The 17,273-nt window shown below is 34.9% G+C and overlaps 1 protein-coding gene across 2 annotated transcripts in view; it reads left to right on the top strand.

Moving 5' to 3' along the window:
* Positions 1 to 17,273, top strand: part of LOC111059621 (motile sperm domain-containing protein 2) — a 52,731-nt gene that overhangs the window by 22,541 nt on the left and 12,917 nt on the right. For both annotated transcript variants that reach the window (XM_039431294.1, XM_039431293.1), the window contains exons 4-6: positions 5,955 to 6,118; positions 7,827 to 8,026; positions 15,316 to 15,403. In XM_039431294.1, coding sequence (XP_039287228.1) covers positions 5,955 to 6,118; positions 7,827 to 8,026; positions 15,316 to 15,403 — 452 coding nt within the window. The remainder of the gene's footprint in view (positions 1 to 5,954; positions 6,119 to 7,826; positions 8,027 to 15,315; positions 15,404 to 17,273) is intronic.

Genomic DNA, 17,273 nt, shown 5'->3' with positions numbered 1-17,273 from the left:
GTTTCTAGATCTTGGGGAACGAAAAGAAGTTCGGTGGTGCCATATCCAGGCTGTAAGGAGGATGTGGTAACATTACCCTCGACTGTTTGGCCAACTGCTCGGTGACGAACAGGCAGGTGTGCGACGGAGCATTGTCGTGATGGAGGATCCACGAATCGGCAATCCCCGGACGGACTCGATGAACCTAGGTGGTTAGTCGACGGAGCACCTCTCTGTAGTACTGGCCGTTCACAAAGAGTTTGTGCGACTCGGCCAAACTATAAACCGCCCGGGAAAATTATAACTGATAACCGCCCGGGTTCATCGAGTCCGTCCGGGGATTGCCGATTCGTGGATCCTCCATCACGACAATGCTCCGTCGCACACCTGCCTGTTCGTCACCGAGCAGTTGGCCAAACAGTCGAGGGTAATGTTACCACATCCTCCTTACAGCCTGGATATGGCACCACCGGACTTCTTTTTGTTCCCCAAGATCAAGAGACAACTTAAGGGGACGCGGTTCAGGACTCTGGAAAACTTTCAACGTGCTACGACGAGGGCTCTAGACAGCATAGAGGTTGCCTACTTCCAGGGAGCGTTCAGGGATTGGAAAATTCGGTATCAGCGTGTTATCTACTCCAATGGGGACTACTTTGAAGATTTCTGAAGAAAAATTGTACATATTTTGCAAATAAGAAATTTCCTGAGGTCAGTCCGGTTACTTATTATTCAGACCCTGTATTCCGTTTAATCTGGATCAATATCTAAGGACGGCAAAAAATGAAACGTTCAAAAATCGATGTGTGTGTAATGTAATGTACACACCAAAATCTGTAGCTCTGAAATGTCTGTGGATGGATGGAAAAATACCTGTCGCCGGCTTTAGCAATGCTTAATCTATTTATTAATTTTCTGTATTTTCAATACCTGTTGACATGGCCAGTTCTAGTGTTTTGGCTTAATAAAATTAAATTTAAATGTTTTTTGGTGTGAACACAAACTCTTCGGACGCTTAAATATTTGTGCTTTGTTGCTCTGCTGCTCTGCAGAGTAAAATAGCTAGGTGTGAACAGACCTAGAAGCGTTGTTCAGACCAAGCTATTTTACGCTGCAGAGCAACAGAGCAAACGTCCACAGAGTTTGTGTTCACACCAAAAACTTCTGTGGGTCGACAGAGTTATTTTCGCTCTGTTCTCAGTTGCACTCTGATTCAAAAATTTTTACTTTCCTTGCCCTATTACCATAGGTAAGGAAAGTATTGCATTCCGAAAAAATTAAGATACCCCAATTTCTAAATTTTTTATACGTTTCAAGTTCCCGTGAGTCCAAAAAAGTGGTTTTTGGGTATTGGTCTGTCTATGTGTGTGTGTATGAGTGTATGTGCGTCTATGTACACGATATCTCATCTTCCAATTAACTGAATGACTTGAAATTTGGAACTGGTCCTTACACTATAAGGATCCCACACGAACAATTTCTATCAAATGAAATTCAAGATGGCGGCTAAAATGGCGAAGTCAAGAACAGGGTTTTTCGCGATTTTCTCAAAAACGGCTCCAACGTTTCTAATCAAATTCTTACCTAAAAAGTTATTGATAAAAGATAAAAAGTCATTGATAAGCTCTATCAACTGCCACAAGTCCCATATCTGTAAAAATTTCAGGAGCACCGCCCCATCTATGCAAAGTTTGATTTTAGATTCCCAATTATCAGGCTTCAGATACAATTTAAACAAAAAAATTCAAGTGGAAAAGATTGAGCATAAAAATCTCTACAATTAATGTCCAGTAACATTTTCACCTAAAATTGAAAATAAGCTCGAAATTCGAGAAAATAAGACTATTCAATATTGCAAACTGTTGGCAACGGTTGATTCTATTAAATCATTCACTATGAAGAGATAGCAGACTTCGAGTGTCTGCAGCGCTATTGTCCTGTCACCAGCTGGCTCAGATCTTAGAATAGTAGACTTGAGATGCGCGTGAACACTAGCGTCAGTTGATCAATTTTCATAACGGCAAGGTAAGTTGTGAGAGTGCGCCACACCAGATTTTTAATTATTTCATTTTTTTGAGCAAACGCAATCCAAATTATTTATTTCAAGACGCTGAATCCGAATCTGAATAGAACTCTTCCATCTCCATTGTTACGTGATTTAGGTTTTTGATGAGAGATCTTTATCGAAAACATCCGCTCAGATGCCTTGAGAAATTGCTCCCAGAGCGATTCGATAACATCTGCATTCGAGCAGAGTTTTCTTGGAACGTCGGCTGAAAGATACACAGATGTCGGTGTGAACACCTGCATTGTTTAGCCGGCGACAGACCTTTTTAAATCCATCCATCCACAGACTCTGCAGTACAGCAGAGTTTGGTCTGAACGTTACTTAAGCCCCGCACATACATCGAGTTTTGTTCGTACGATATTTTGCCGTCCTTATGAATTATATCAGATTGAACGGAACTTGACTAACATCATCTGTTTGAAATCATCTGTTTAATCTAATAGAATTTATAAGGACCTTGCATGAGTCCAGTTTCACTAATTATAATGTAATTAGATTATATGGAACTTGACAAACATCGTCTGTTTGAAATCATCTGTTCAATCTAATAGAATTTATAAGGACCTTGCATGAGTCCAGTTTCACTAATTATAATGTAACTAGCCGTCAGGCTCGCTTCGCTTGCCATTTCGTGTAGCCAGGGGGCTCCGCCCCCTGGACCCCCGACTGGATCGTCCAAGAGTGAAATCAGCAGGCTCGCTTCGCTCGCCTGCATTTTTCATTTCAGAATTTTTATCATATGTTAGAACGATCCAGTCGGGGGTCCAGACTAAACGTCTGGCTAAACGGATATGGCGAGCGAAGCGAGCCTGACGGCTAGTAATATAATATTCCCAGGAATAGCTCTGATTGAAGTAGCAGTGCTCAATAATTTTTCCGCGATAAATGCATTTCAATCTTCAACTTGGTGCCAACCTAACAAAGTCAACTCAACTTAATGCCAACCTTACAAAATTACTAATTTAGTTACCAGTTAATAACTGTTTCGAAGAGGTACTCTCTCTAGATTATAGTTCTATATTAATATATGGTATGGACATTTTTCAATTATAATTAAGAGAATAAGAAGAATATACATGCTAAAAGAAGAACTTTAAACCCTTAAAAACCACCCTTAGAGTTAAAATATTGCCAAAAGATTTCTTAGTGCGCCTCTAAAGGGCCAACTGAACATACCTACCAAATTTTAACGTTTTTGGTCTGGTAGATTTTTAGTTCTGCGAGTGAGTGAGTGAGTGCCATTTCGCTTTTATTTATAATATAGATTAGATTATAAGGAACTTGACAAACATCATCTGTTTGAAATCATATGTTTAATTAGATAGAATTCATAAGGATGGCAAAATATCGTACGAACAAAAATCGATGTGTGTGTGCGGGGCTTAAATGGCTTAACAAAGACAAGGAATACACGTGACGAATACATTAGTACTGGTTCTCATTTTCACACTAAAAATAACGTTATTCCAGTTTTTTACTTGGGGATAAAAAGACCGAACTCACTTGTTTACCTTGCATGAGTCCAGTTTCACTAATTATAATGTATGTAATTAGTGTAGAGAATGCCTGATGCTTTTACCTGAATTGTATGTGCATGAATAAATAGATGAATTATTTCTTTGGTCGTATATAAGACATTCCCAAAGTAATTTATCAAATACTGATACAGCGAGATTGACATTATAAAGACAATGTAAATGAAAGGATTACATGGTTGTCAATTTTCTATTCGATCACTTTTTATAGTAAGCGTAGATATAGTGATGTCCACGTTATAATGGCAGTGGAGAAAGATAGCAGAACCTCTGTCTTGTCAATGCCTTCTATAGACGGCAGATACGGCCTTTATGTTACTTATGTTACTATAGTGAGGTTCACGTTATAATAGCAGTGGAGAAAGATAGGAGATAACGTTGCCGATCCTCTGTCTAGTCAATGCCTTCTATAGACGGTAGCTGATACAGGTTTATTGATGTAATATTAACTGTTCATTCTCGTTTTAAATGATCAATTATATTTAATTTAGCAAGAAACTATATTTTTCAATAATTATTTCATAATGAATTTTAATGATTAAGATTGAATATTTTGTCAATTTTAATCGATTAATAATTCTACATTGTTAAAAGACGACTGAGCAAAGCGAGAAAGAGGAAGCGCTATCTGCTCTGTTGAATGATAGACGAGGATAGCAATGCCATTGCTAATCAAACACTGTCATTATAACGTGAACCACACTATAGCTGTCATCACGGTATATCTGATACAATCATACAATTGTTAGTTCTCGTCAATAATGATCATTATATCTCAAATTTATTATATTAACAAAGGAAATATCTATATTTATTTGATGTAATTTTGAAAATTGATATATTTGACCAATTGAAATAGCTCGGCCGAACGAGTGTGAATAGATACATTACAACTCATGGGAAGAGTACTTTCACTGAACCGGACACGGTCTCTGAAACTGATATGTGGAAACCCAGCTCTATACTGTGTTATTACAGTATTAATATTGAGGTACTAGCTTGCCCGGCGAACTTCGTACCGCTTCGTACCGTTGTATCTCATTTTACACTTGACTTTATTTGGTGGATCATCAAATATTTATCTGACAATTAATATTTTCATTTACATCTAAATACGGACTACCTATGTGCTTTATATGTGCTTCCTTTGTCATGCAGCATTTATTATTCCGAAAACCTATTTTTCTCAATCAATTGGCAGTAATAGCTATCAGTGAAGTTTTGAATTAAAACAAATAGATAGGTTAAATCAGTGTTTCAAAGATGAATTTGATGCGTTCATAGTTGTTTATCATCCAGGAAATATGCGATATACGTTGAATCACACAGAATTCCATATTCTTCCCATCTTTCATTTTGAGATGAATATAAGCTAAACTAAGTATGTTCATTATAGTAAATGTCTACTATAGTTATGTGCATTCACATATTTTGTTTGCTGCTATATTATGGGCCAATTGTAGTGATTCCCATTCACTTTTTGTGTTACAAAAACGAGTAATGATGTGTAATGACCACCCTCCCCTAACGCACTGCAAACCGCTATTTCTTAGATTGAGAACTATGTGTTTGCCGTGTATTTTTATTTTTCAATGTTTATTATTTGTAAAGACTAGCTTGCTCTCATTCTCTAGTCATTTTGATGTTCATTCGCACAACACAGTTGAAATAGGTTGAACCTTAGAAACGAATATTACATATATATATGAAAAATACATAGAAACGAATATAATATATATATATATATATATATATATATATAATATATATATATATATATATAATATATATATATATATATATATTACGAATATATACAAATTTAGTCATATTCTAGTGAAATCTAGTCTAGTTTAAGGGCTTGTGCAAAGTTTTATAATCATTTACCGTTACATATAAGAGGCTTACTAGTGAGTGAGTATAAACTTAAAATTGAGGATTTTCTAATAAGAAACTGTTTTTATACTAATGATGAATATTTTGCCTTCAATATGGAGAATTTCCAAGACGTTGATGTGATGATTTCTTGTTGTTTTTATGTGGTATGATTATATATATAATTTTCTCATGACGTGGCCTATACAAATTGTAATTCAAAACCACTTCACTTGAGTGGGCTGTTACAAATTCATAAAAACAATATGGAAACTTTTTTCAACTTGAAAATGACCTAAGTTATGATCGAAACTAGTCGTTGTAATATTTTAAAGGGTACTCCATGTTTCAATATTGTTTTTATTAAATTGTAATTTGTCTTTGCCAATGGTTCTTGAATTGATTTGATTTAATATTGTGAGCGAATCCAGCTTTAGTCTTTAATCTAAAACGTTATTAGAATAACTAATTCTGAAAATGGATTTTTTTCTGATTTACAGAATGAATAATGGCGATCAAATAACACTGTTCTTCGATATGGCTGATTCTGGCCTCAACAATGTAGATATGGAATTCACCAAGTACCTTATTGGATTATGCAAACTGTATTATCCAAACTTCCTAAATAATATACTCATTTTCGAAATGCCTTGGATCTTGAACGGTAAGTGTTACTAAATTGTATACAGTTTATGAATTATTTCGGTTAGGTTAGGCTCTTCGAAATCAATAGGATGTTGTGGTGTGAGTGGCCAACCACATCATTTACAATCGAAAAGATTATTCATTTTTTGTGTAGTTGAGAAGTTGATTTTGTGGTAATTATTCATATTGAATGAAAAAAGACTAAGAAATTCTCAAAAAACCACAGATTTATTGATTCTTAGAAAGACCGGTTTCGGTTATTACACCATTGTCAATTTCTGATAAACTCACAGAAAAGTTTGATAAAAGCTCATCAGAGATTGACAATGGTGTAATAACCGAAACCGGTCTTTCTAAGTATCAATAAATCTGTGGTTTTTTGACAATTCATAAGTCTTTTTCATTCAAGATTATTCATTCATCAATTCCACCAAGTTAAAGTAGCTTTTAAATCTAGTAGCTGAACTAGTAACCTTGACCTAGAGCTAAGCCACATGAAGTGTTTTGTCAGGTGTTCTTAGACGAGTCGGTAGGGCAGGAAGCTCTCCGATTGGCTGATTATCAGCTGATTCACTAACGCCAACCGGCCAACCCTATCGGAGAGCTTTCGACCCTGCCGGATTGTCTGAAAACGCCTGACAAAACGTCTCGTGTAGCTTGGCCCTTAGGCCCATGTTATACGAGCGCTAACGCTGCGGCGTTCTTAGCGTTGCGTCAGCGACTGGGCAATGGCACTTCCATAGTGCGCGCTAAGAACGCTATGTGTAGCTGTGGTTTAGCGTTGTCAACGCCGCGTTTACGCCGCGGCATTAGCGCTTGTATAACATGGGCCTTGACTTTCACTGATATATGTGGGTATCTAGCTTAAGGTGGCGGTGAATTTGAACAAAGGATGCTATGCGTTCAGACATTAAAAAAATTGAATTCCTTATTATTGACATCAACTGTCAATAATAATATATATAATATTATATATATTATAATAGTGTACATCTTAGTCTATAATCTCTATATATAAAAATGAATGTCTGTTTGTGTGTTAGTTTGTTTGTTCCCTATAGACTCGAAAACTAATTCTCAGAACGGCATGAAACTTTGGAAATATGTTGTATGAATATTGGGGATGGTTTCTGACCAGAAATTTTAATAGGGGGGCTAATAATAATGATATATTATCCATTTTACAGACCTATGTTTTCGAAATTGTCGACCGAGCGGCTAACGTAGAACGGGAAGATCATCATGATTCGAGATCATGTTGTGATAATATGATTTAGCATGTAAACTTACCAGCTGTAATAAACACGTGACTTTGTGATAAAATTGTTTACTGGTATTAAAACAGTAGTTTTAATCACATAGGAAGTCCGTATTGAGATGTAGGTAAATAAAAATATTGATTGTCAGATAAATTTCATGATTCACCAAATAAGTTAAAGTCAAGCGTGACATGAGATACATTGACTTTTTGTCGGTACAAAGTTCGCCGGGTAAGCTAGTAGTATAATTATTATACATCATTCTTGAGCCACGTCTACACCAAAGGTGTCAACAAAATGTTTATTTTAAACTCTATTTGAATTATAGTGATTTCAATTTTTTTTTCATTTTTGACTCGAGTAACGTACTTTTCCAGAATATATTTGGTTTTTATGTCACAATAAAGCTAATAAACATTTCATTCCATTCTCAATCCATGTACTAATCGTCTCAATTGTTATTCTCAGCCGCTTTCAGGGCGATCAAAGCGTGGTTGCCTGCTAAGGGTGTTGCCAAACTGAAGTTTGTGCAGAAGTCCAACCTGAAAGAATACGTGAGTGTAGACCAGGCGCTAGCCTCGTGGGGAGGTCGTGACTCCTACGTCTTCGAATTCGAGCCTGAATCAGCTGACAGTCTCAGTGCGCGCTTCGATGATAGCAAGAAAAAGGTTTGTCTCTTGTAGCATAGAGAAAAGATAGCATTAGAAGATATCCCATGGTATAGGACGTTTATGTTACTAATTTGAAGCTGATTTCTTGTTAACTCTAGCCGATAACTGTTGATTACTGTCTATTACTAGTAGTTCTGTGAACAGTAGACCTCACGCAGTATTCTCATCCACAAGTACCTGATTGAAACTATAGACCTTATGGAAATACAGCAATAGACTGGCTTCTCCACACATCTGTGTAATCACTTGTCAGCTGATTTATGATGAATAATTCTATAATCTGATTTTTACTCCAATATTGGCCTATGAAGGAGGCTTCTTTTTCCTTTTATATATTATCCTTAAAATGCGAAATTTCCAAAAACCTTGTATATACGTCGACGCGCAATTAAAAAAGGAACATAGGTGTTAAATTTCATGAAAATCTATTACCGCGTTTCGCCGTAAATGCGCAACATAAAAACATTTAAACATTAAGAGAAATGCCAAACCTTCGACTTGAATCTTAGACCTCACTTCGCTCGGTCAATTACTGTTTTGGCCGGGTGAGAGTGTAAGAATGGCTCATTATGAGAGACAAGCAGCATCAGATAGCTTCACGAAAATGAACTACTAGGATTATCGGCTTGAGTTAACATCAAAACTCTGAAAATAAACGCCCTACACCATGGGATATCTTCTTATGCTATCATTCCTCTATGCTTGTACTAAACTAAGTAAAACAATATAAATATCTATTAAGAAGGCTTAAATGTGAGTTATCGGTCCAGTTTGTTCTGCAGGCATATTATGCTTTTTTACATTCCATTATGTCTAAGACCAGTTACATACACATTGATTTTTGGACGTCAAGTTTTTTGCCGCTCTTATGAGATCTATCAGATTAAACGGAACATGGCAAACACATAATTATTAATACTACGTAAATTCACACAGCGATCGTTCGGTATTTTGCCGTCCTTATAAATTACATTACATTAAATGATGTTTAATCTGATAGAATTCATATGGATGGCAAAATATTGTACGAACAAAAATCTATGTGTGTGTGCAGGGCTTAACCACTACCTCCGAAGACAAAGTCATAGTGCATTCTGGTGACGTCAGCACAGGTAGGGCTCCTACATCAACATTTGTAGATTTCAGCTGATCTATATCAGCTAGTGTTTTTATTGGTGTAGGAGCCCTACCTGAGCTATAGTGAGGTCCACGTTGTAATGGCAGTGAAGGAAGATACGAGAACAACGTTGCCAAATTGACTCCATTTTGCCACTGAGTGTACACAGCTGTTATTCAATTCATCCCATTAAATTTGATGTGATATTAATTTCAATTCCTTTGATTAAATTATAAATTTCATGTCAAATTAATTAAATTCATCAATAAAATCTATTTTTTCATAATTTGATTCTAAACTTTGCTTTCATAACTGAGATCAGATTTACAAGCCTGAAATGGCGGCTGATTCACCAATCTGTGATTCAAAACAACAGCAATTAAGTTTTTCGCTAGGTATTCTATCCCAATTTCTTTTTCAAATGATAGAAAAATAGAAATTATATCTATAATAAGATAATTTCAATGGAAATAATGATGAAATGACCTTTCAATATTATTTATGTACCGGTACCAGTGTAGGCCTAACCTATTCCGGTAAACTGAAGTCTAGGATGGTCTCAAAGTTGCATTTCAAGTATAATTTGTGTTTCTCATACGGTAATATCTAAAAATAATTTCATTTATTCAAAAATACATTTAAAATCAATCATACGACTACTCCTCTACTTAATAATTTTGTTATAAATCAAAATAAAACTTAGCGGCTGACTATTGTTTGTCTACTTCTGTACAGTCAGTGTCAAAAGTGAAATAAAATATTTCTGGTAAACTGACAACATTGCAAAGCTAGAGAGAGAGAGAGAGAGAGAGAGAGAGAGAGAGAGAGAGAGAGAGAGAGAGAGAGAGAGAGAGATAGTGCTATCTGTTTTGTTGCATGTTAAACAAGGATAACAACACTATTATCAATCATACATTGCCATTATAACGTGGACCTCACTATAAAGCTATCATCAACCACCTGTCATGCACTATGGCTTTGTTTAAGGAGATAGTGGCTTAACACGTTTGATTTTTGTCGTCCTTATGAAATCTACCAGATTAAAAAGTTGATGTTTTGTTAAGGTCCGTTCAATTTGATAGAATTCTTAAGGACGGCAAAAAAGTGTACGTCCAAAAATCGATGTGTGTGTAACTAGACTTACGGTATTAGATTGTGGGGCCATTCCTCAAGTGTAAAAAGGTATTATGTACAAAAAAAAAGCGGTTACAATTCTAGATAAGTAGTGCAGGTTACCAATTTTCTGCCTTGACTCATTACTTGTCTGATGTAACTTGGTTCTCAAATGCTATCTCATATTATCATCCTATCCTGCCTGCATTTTAATGGTGTCAGAGAAGATACAAAGTGAGGTCTATGTTATATTGGCAGTAGAGAAAGATAGGAGAACAGCGTTGCAGATTCTCTGCCTTGCCACTGCCTTCTATAAAAGATAGCTGATTCCGGTATATCAATTGTTCATTCTTGGTTAAAAAAATAATCAACTATTCAATTTTATTCGCCAAGAACATATAATTTTTTTTATTTAACAATAAATTGAATATTTTGTTAATCATTTTTATTTCTGCATTGTTGAAATCCGGCAACGAAAAATTACAACTTCTTATTTCAGATTGTACCGGTACATCTTGAGGACCCAAAAATATTTAGAAAATGAAATTTTTACCATTTAATCATTGTTGAAATGGACTTTAATAATGGGCATTCTATTCAGCCATCATTCTACAGAAGGAAATTACTGAAATATTGCATGTATTCAAATGCTAATGAATTGATAATTATATTTAATTTACAGAATTGAATTTGGATAATTATCATTCCAATTGAGATTTAATTTGTTAATTATTTTTCCAGCTTATGGATGGCCTTGAAGACAAAATTGCTTGTCTCTATGAGTAACATAACAAAACAAACATATGTAACAAGAAACTAAACCCTAGAAAAAAATTTCTGTACAAACAAAATTAAAACAATTCCTCAAGCCGATTTCCATTTACAATGCCGCATAAATTCAAACGTGATACTGGATTTCCTTACCTGATGATCAAACTGTAATTTTATTAAATTTTTCTTGACTTATGATTGTGAATACATTCCACTCCATTGGACAAAACTTGTTAAAATTCTATTAAATTATCATACCTGAATGTGTTACCATGATTCTTATTCTTCTATGTTCTTTCTAGATTTTTATAATCCAAAAGTTAAAAAAGTTGGGTTGGGAGTTCAAAGTAACTTGAAAGTGGCTTGTCAAAACGTCAGTGGCTTGATTAACGTGAAGGATAAATAAAGTTTATCATTGCGATCAAGTGTTTGTAAATTAGTAATATATTTCTACATTGACTACGCTATCTGCTATGTCGATTGATAGACAAGGATAGCAGCACCAATGTTGATAAAATACTGCCATCATAACGTGGACCTCCCTATAGACAATTTGAGAACTAGCAGATCTGACAAACTCCCATGTGTACTAATTACAAAAAAGTGCTAGTACACTTATTATATTCAATTTCAGACACAACTACAAATTTTTTCAGGTCTCAAATGATTTTGACAGTTTGATTTGCATGATAATGACAAATTTGCTTATAGTCAGGTCCACGTTATAATGGCAGTGTTCGATTAGCAATGGTATTGCTATCCTTGTCTATCATTCAACAAAGCAGATAGTGCTATCTCTTTGTCGCTTTGCTCTGTTGCCAGATCGGGTTTTAACAATGTAGATATATAATCAATTCACAAAATATTTATTCTTGATTATGAAAATTCATTGTAAAATATAATTTCTTGCTTGATAAAATATAATTGATTATTTTAAACAAGAATGAACAGTTAATATTACATCAATAAACCTGTATCAGCTACCGTCTATAGAAGGCATTGACTAGACAGTGGATCGGCAACGTTATCTCCTATCTTTCTCCACTGCTATTATAACGTGAACCTCACTATAGTAACATGAGTAACATAAAGGCCGTATCTGCCGTCTATAGAAGGCATTGACTAGACAGAGGATCGGCAACGTTGTTCCGAACCGTCTGAGTTAAAGTGGCTCTCAAATGCAATCTCACATTAACTTAATAATACAATATCGGGGCCCCGAGCTTCGCTCGTTATTTATTTATTGACTTTTAATATGCCGAACATGATTCTTTACAATGATTGGGGAAGTACTAACAGGCACAGCCCAAAACTGTTTCTTTCCCGAATTTTGATTTATACACTATAAATAGTCCAGAAAGTAGGTTATGTTCCATACACTTGAATTCAGGTTCAATTTTCTGTCCAAACATTTGAAAACAAAAAGATTATAATTTAGATTATACACATAACAAAATAACACTCACTAATCACTTGAAATTGTCAAATAATGATCAATTCTGAAAATTATGATATACTCCAGTTTAGGAGGATTATCATGTCAACAAATCAGATTATGTTGATCAAATCGATTAAATTGCCTACTAGATAAAATTTCTCGCTTATTGATTATGATTACACAGCTGCAAATAATTCTGTCTCTCTTCCACACAGGCACACGCATCTTCTGTTATCGAGAGATGACGAAATTAATTATCATCTGTTTTCCAAGGATGAATTATCCTTTTAATGTCGTTCAGCGAGTTTTCCAAAGAATGAGACCTAGTGCAATCCAATCTTTATATCATAAACCTACTATGTTCCAAATTTCGTGAAAATCGTTAGAGCCGTTATCGAGATCCGTAAAACATAAATAACCAGATTTAAAAATAGCCAGATATAAAAATAACCAGATATATAAATACAGAAATTGCTCGCTTAATAATAGGATATAAATACAGCTGTTGTTTTAGAAGTAAGTTTGAGTTTCTAGACTCAAGTTGAATAGTTTCCAGTAGACTAGACAGAGGGTCGGCAACATTGATCTCCTATCTTTCTCCACTGCCATTATAACGTGAACCTCACTATATACAAGTTGTATCGGAAATAAAATATTATAAGAACACTAGTAATTCTGTGTAACTAAATATTAAAGTAGCTCTATAACAATTTTTCCTACTTCTGAATTTAGTTAAAACTGTCCAAAGTAGGTTTATGTTAATCACATTCATGAGGCATCCACATGTTGGCCCAATGAGGGCCAATGTCGACCAGCGTCAGGATGGTCGGTTTGCCAACGCTAGCCTTCGTTTAGCACTAGTGTAGTCTGGACCAGCGACTGGACCAACATGTAGATTCGGCTTAACAAATTTCCATTTTCACAAGACAAATAACTGATATAAATTTCATAATTTTAATTTTGAAAGGTTGATATGAAAGTTAAATATACAGAGTGTCACACAAACGGAGCAACAGTCATAGATTCGACATAACATTTGCAACAAAAAATGCCAGTGAAATTCTCTTATTTCGACCCTAGTTTTCGAGATTTATCGATTTTTTATATGTTTCTCAAAAACGTCAATAACTAGAAAACTATCAGTCAAAATCCAATTTCAAGGATATAGTTGGAAAGAGGAAGAAATTTCCAATAAGATTCATACTATTGGCATAGAGAAACAATAGCGTAAGTAGATATCCCATGGTATAGGGCGTTCATGTCGCAACTTTTACTGTTATCTCAAGCCGATTACTGTCGATTATTGTCGATTTTTACTGGTTTTACCGGGTACGAGTGTATGAACGGCACAATATGAGAGACTACCAGCGTCATAAAGCTTCACAGGAAAGAACTAAGTGGACTATCAGCTTGAGATAACAGTAAAAGTTGCGACATAAACGCCCTATACCATGGGATATCTACTTATGCTATTGTTTCTCTATGCTATTGGTTCCTTTGTTTGACGTTTTTGAACTTTTAAAAGCGTTCAAATTGTTTGAAATTTGGCTTTGAACTCTACGAATGTTCTTTTCCAACTTCGAGCTCTCATAAAAAGTTTGAAAACATCAAACAACAGAACAAATTATATGAATCTTATTGGGAAGCTCTTTCTCTTTCCAACCATATCCCTAGAATTATATTCTGATGTTGCTTTCTATGACGAAACACTATATTCACTTTGTTATAGTTCAGACACTGTGTTACTTGTAAATATTTGAAAAAAAAAACACCTCAATACTCCAAGAAAAGTAAGTTTTTTCAAATATTTACAAGTAACACAGTGTCTGAACTATAATAAAGTGAATTATATTTTGTCTTTTAGTTTTCTAGCTATTGACGTTTTTAGAAAATATCGAAAAATATATTTATCTTGATTACTGTGGCCGATAAAAGAATATTTCACTGGACTTGATTTGTTGCAAATAATATGTAGAATCTATAGTATTTGTCTGTTACACATATCATGCCACACTCTGTATAATTAAGTTTATATCAACCTTTCACAATATTATAAGCATGGAATATTTATCAGCATAGATTAACGATAGCGTAAGTAGATATCCCATGGTATAGGGCGTTTATGTCGCAACTTTTACTGTTATCCCAAGCCGATAGTTCACTTAGTTCTTTCCTATGCAGCTGTGTAACGCTGGTAGTCTCTCAAATTGTGCCTTCAAACACTATCACCCCAACAAAAAAGTAAAAATTGACAATAATCGACAGTAATCGGCTTGAGATAACAGTAAAAGTTGCGACATAAATTCCCTATATCATGGGATATCTACTTATGCTATTGTTTCTCTATGATATCAGTTACTTGTCTTGTGAAAGTGGAAATTTATTAATTTAATAGTTAATTAACTACATTTAGAAGAGAAGAAGCTTTGTGCTTGTGCCTGTAATTATATTCTACGTTTTTGTTGCAAATTTCATGTAGAATCTATGGTATTCGGCTGTTATAACTTCCGTGGGACACTGTATATTATTTTATATTTTGCCTTGAATGTGAATGCGTATTTCCAGTTGTTTTCTACTGGGTTTCAGCATAGATAAAGGATAAGCATAAGGTTATCAAATATCTATATTTCTTGTTCATTAATCAAATTTCATTTTATTATATTCCTTGTTTATGATATTATCATATCACAAGTTTCAAACAAAGATCAGGATTCTTAGTAATTATTAGAAAGCAGGTGTATCCACTCACCAAGATCGTTAATGTCAATCGACTGCCTTTTAAACATAGTTTCAATTCAATTGAAGATGTCTTCTATAATCATCTATATTTCTTGTCTCTGGTTTCAGGTTCACTTCGCCGATGGATCCCCAACTACTGTTACCAGTCCCTCCGGATTCGGAGATATCAAATCTGAAGAAGGATTTCCCAATAGTGGTAAGATTTATCTTTATACATACAAGTTGATAAAATATTTCTCAAAATTTGTTCATTCGTTCAAAATATGTTGTAGTTGAGTAATAAAGGCTGACATAGTTACCGTACTGGTTATTATAGTTCTCTAATAGTTATTATAATTATTCTTTGGCTATTATAGTTTTCTCAGGATAGTTTATTTTTAGAAGATATCTCATGGTATAGGGCGCTTATGTTCCAAATTTCACTGTTACCTATAGTACCTCGAGTTGATAGTCCTAGTATTGAAGCTATGTGACGCTGGTAGTCTCTCATACTGTGCCATTCTTACACTCTCCCTCGGCCAAAACAGTAATGATAGACAGTAGTCGACAGTTATCGGCTTGAGATAATAAAAATCGGCTTGAAATTTGGGACTTGAACGACCTATACCATGGGATATCTTCTTATGCTATCTTTTCTGTATGTTATCACCATAAATGATACAGTATCACCATACATGATACAGTATCATCGTAACTTGATACACAACGCCATAATTTGATACAAAACTTCTAAACTTTGAATGAATTCTACAAGCCATTGGGATATCTTCTAATGCTATCTTTTCTCTATGCCTGTACCTACTTATAACATGAGAGAGATCTCGCAACTGGAAAAACATACACTAAACAAAAACAAAATGAATACATATAAACAAACATACATACATACATTGAACAAAAACAGAAACCCACTGATTTCACGTTATATCATAGGGAAAAGATTGCATAAGAAGATATCCCATGGTTTGCAGAATAATTCTTTCAAAGTTTGGAAGTTTTGTATCAAATTATGATGCAAAATGTGTTGTGTATCAAGTTAAGCTGATACTGTATCAAGTTGAGATAATACTGTATCAAGTTGAGATAATACTGTATCAAGTTCAGATGATACTGTATCATAGAGTGTTGATACTGTATCATCTATGGTGATATCATAGAGAAAAGATAGCATAAGAAGATATCCCATGGTATAGCTCGTTTATGTTCCAAATTTCAAGCCGATTTTTTGTCAACTCAAACCAATTACTGTTGACTAATGACTATTATTACACTTTTTGCCGGGGAAGAGTGTAAGAACGGCACATTATGAGAAACTACCAGCGTCACACAGCTTCACAAAAATAACTACTAGAACTATCGGTTCCAGTTGACATTGAAAATTGGAACCTAAACGCCCTATACCATGGGATATCTTCTTATGCTATCTTTTCTCTATAATATCACCATAAATAATAATAATATTTGAGGCGCCACAACTCTGTTGTTGGAATCTTGTTTGAAGTTTGGCCTAGTGGATGAAAAATGCCTTACTATCTATACAAGCCACTTCCTGTACTATCGTTTCTCTACTGTTATATTGAGTGTAGTGGGTGTTTATTGCAGTTGTGAAGCCTGATGCAATAAATAGGTACTGTTTTTACTATTTCAAGGACAATTAGTTGAAATTATTCTCATATCTATAATGTCCTAGCCAAATAACTACCAGGACTATCGGTTTAACGCCCTATACGATGGGATATCTTCTTATGCTATCGTTTCTCTACTGTTATATTGAGTGTAGTGGGTGTTTATTGCAGTTGTGAAGCCTGATGCAATAAATAGGTACTGTTTTTATTCTTTCAAGGAAAATTAGGTTTAAACTATTCCTATATTTGTTATGTCTGACTTTTATGAGCTTTTCTCACAATTGACCTGGACCCCTGTGTCAGTGAAAGTGACCGGCCCAGTGAAAATATGATCCCTATGAGTTCCAATTGGACTGTTCTCACTCAGCTCGGCCGAGCAAGTATGAATAGTCTCATTAGAACGTATGGTAATGAGTGCCGGTTGCACAAAAGCCGGTTAAA

Source organism: Nilaparvata lugens, chromosome 6 (genome assembly GCF_014356525.2).
Source record: "Nilaparvata lugens isolate BPH chromosome 6, ASM1435652v1, whole genome shotgun sequence".
Taxonomy (NCBI): Eukaryota; Metazoa; Arthropoda; class Insecta; order Hemiptera; family Delphacidae; genus Nilaparvata; species Nilaparvata lugens.
Note: the sequence above shows the minus strand (reverse complement) of the source record. Positions and strands in the feature narration are given on the sequence as shown.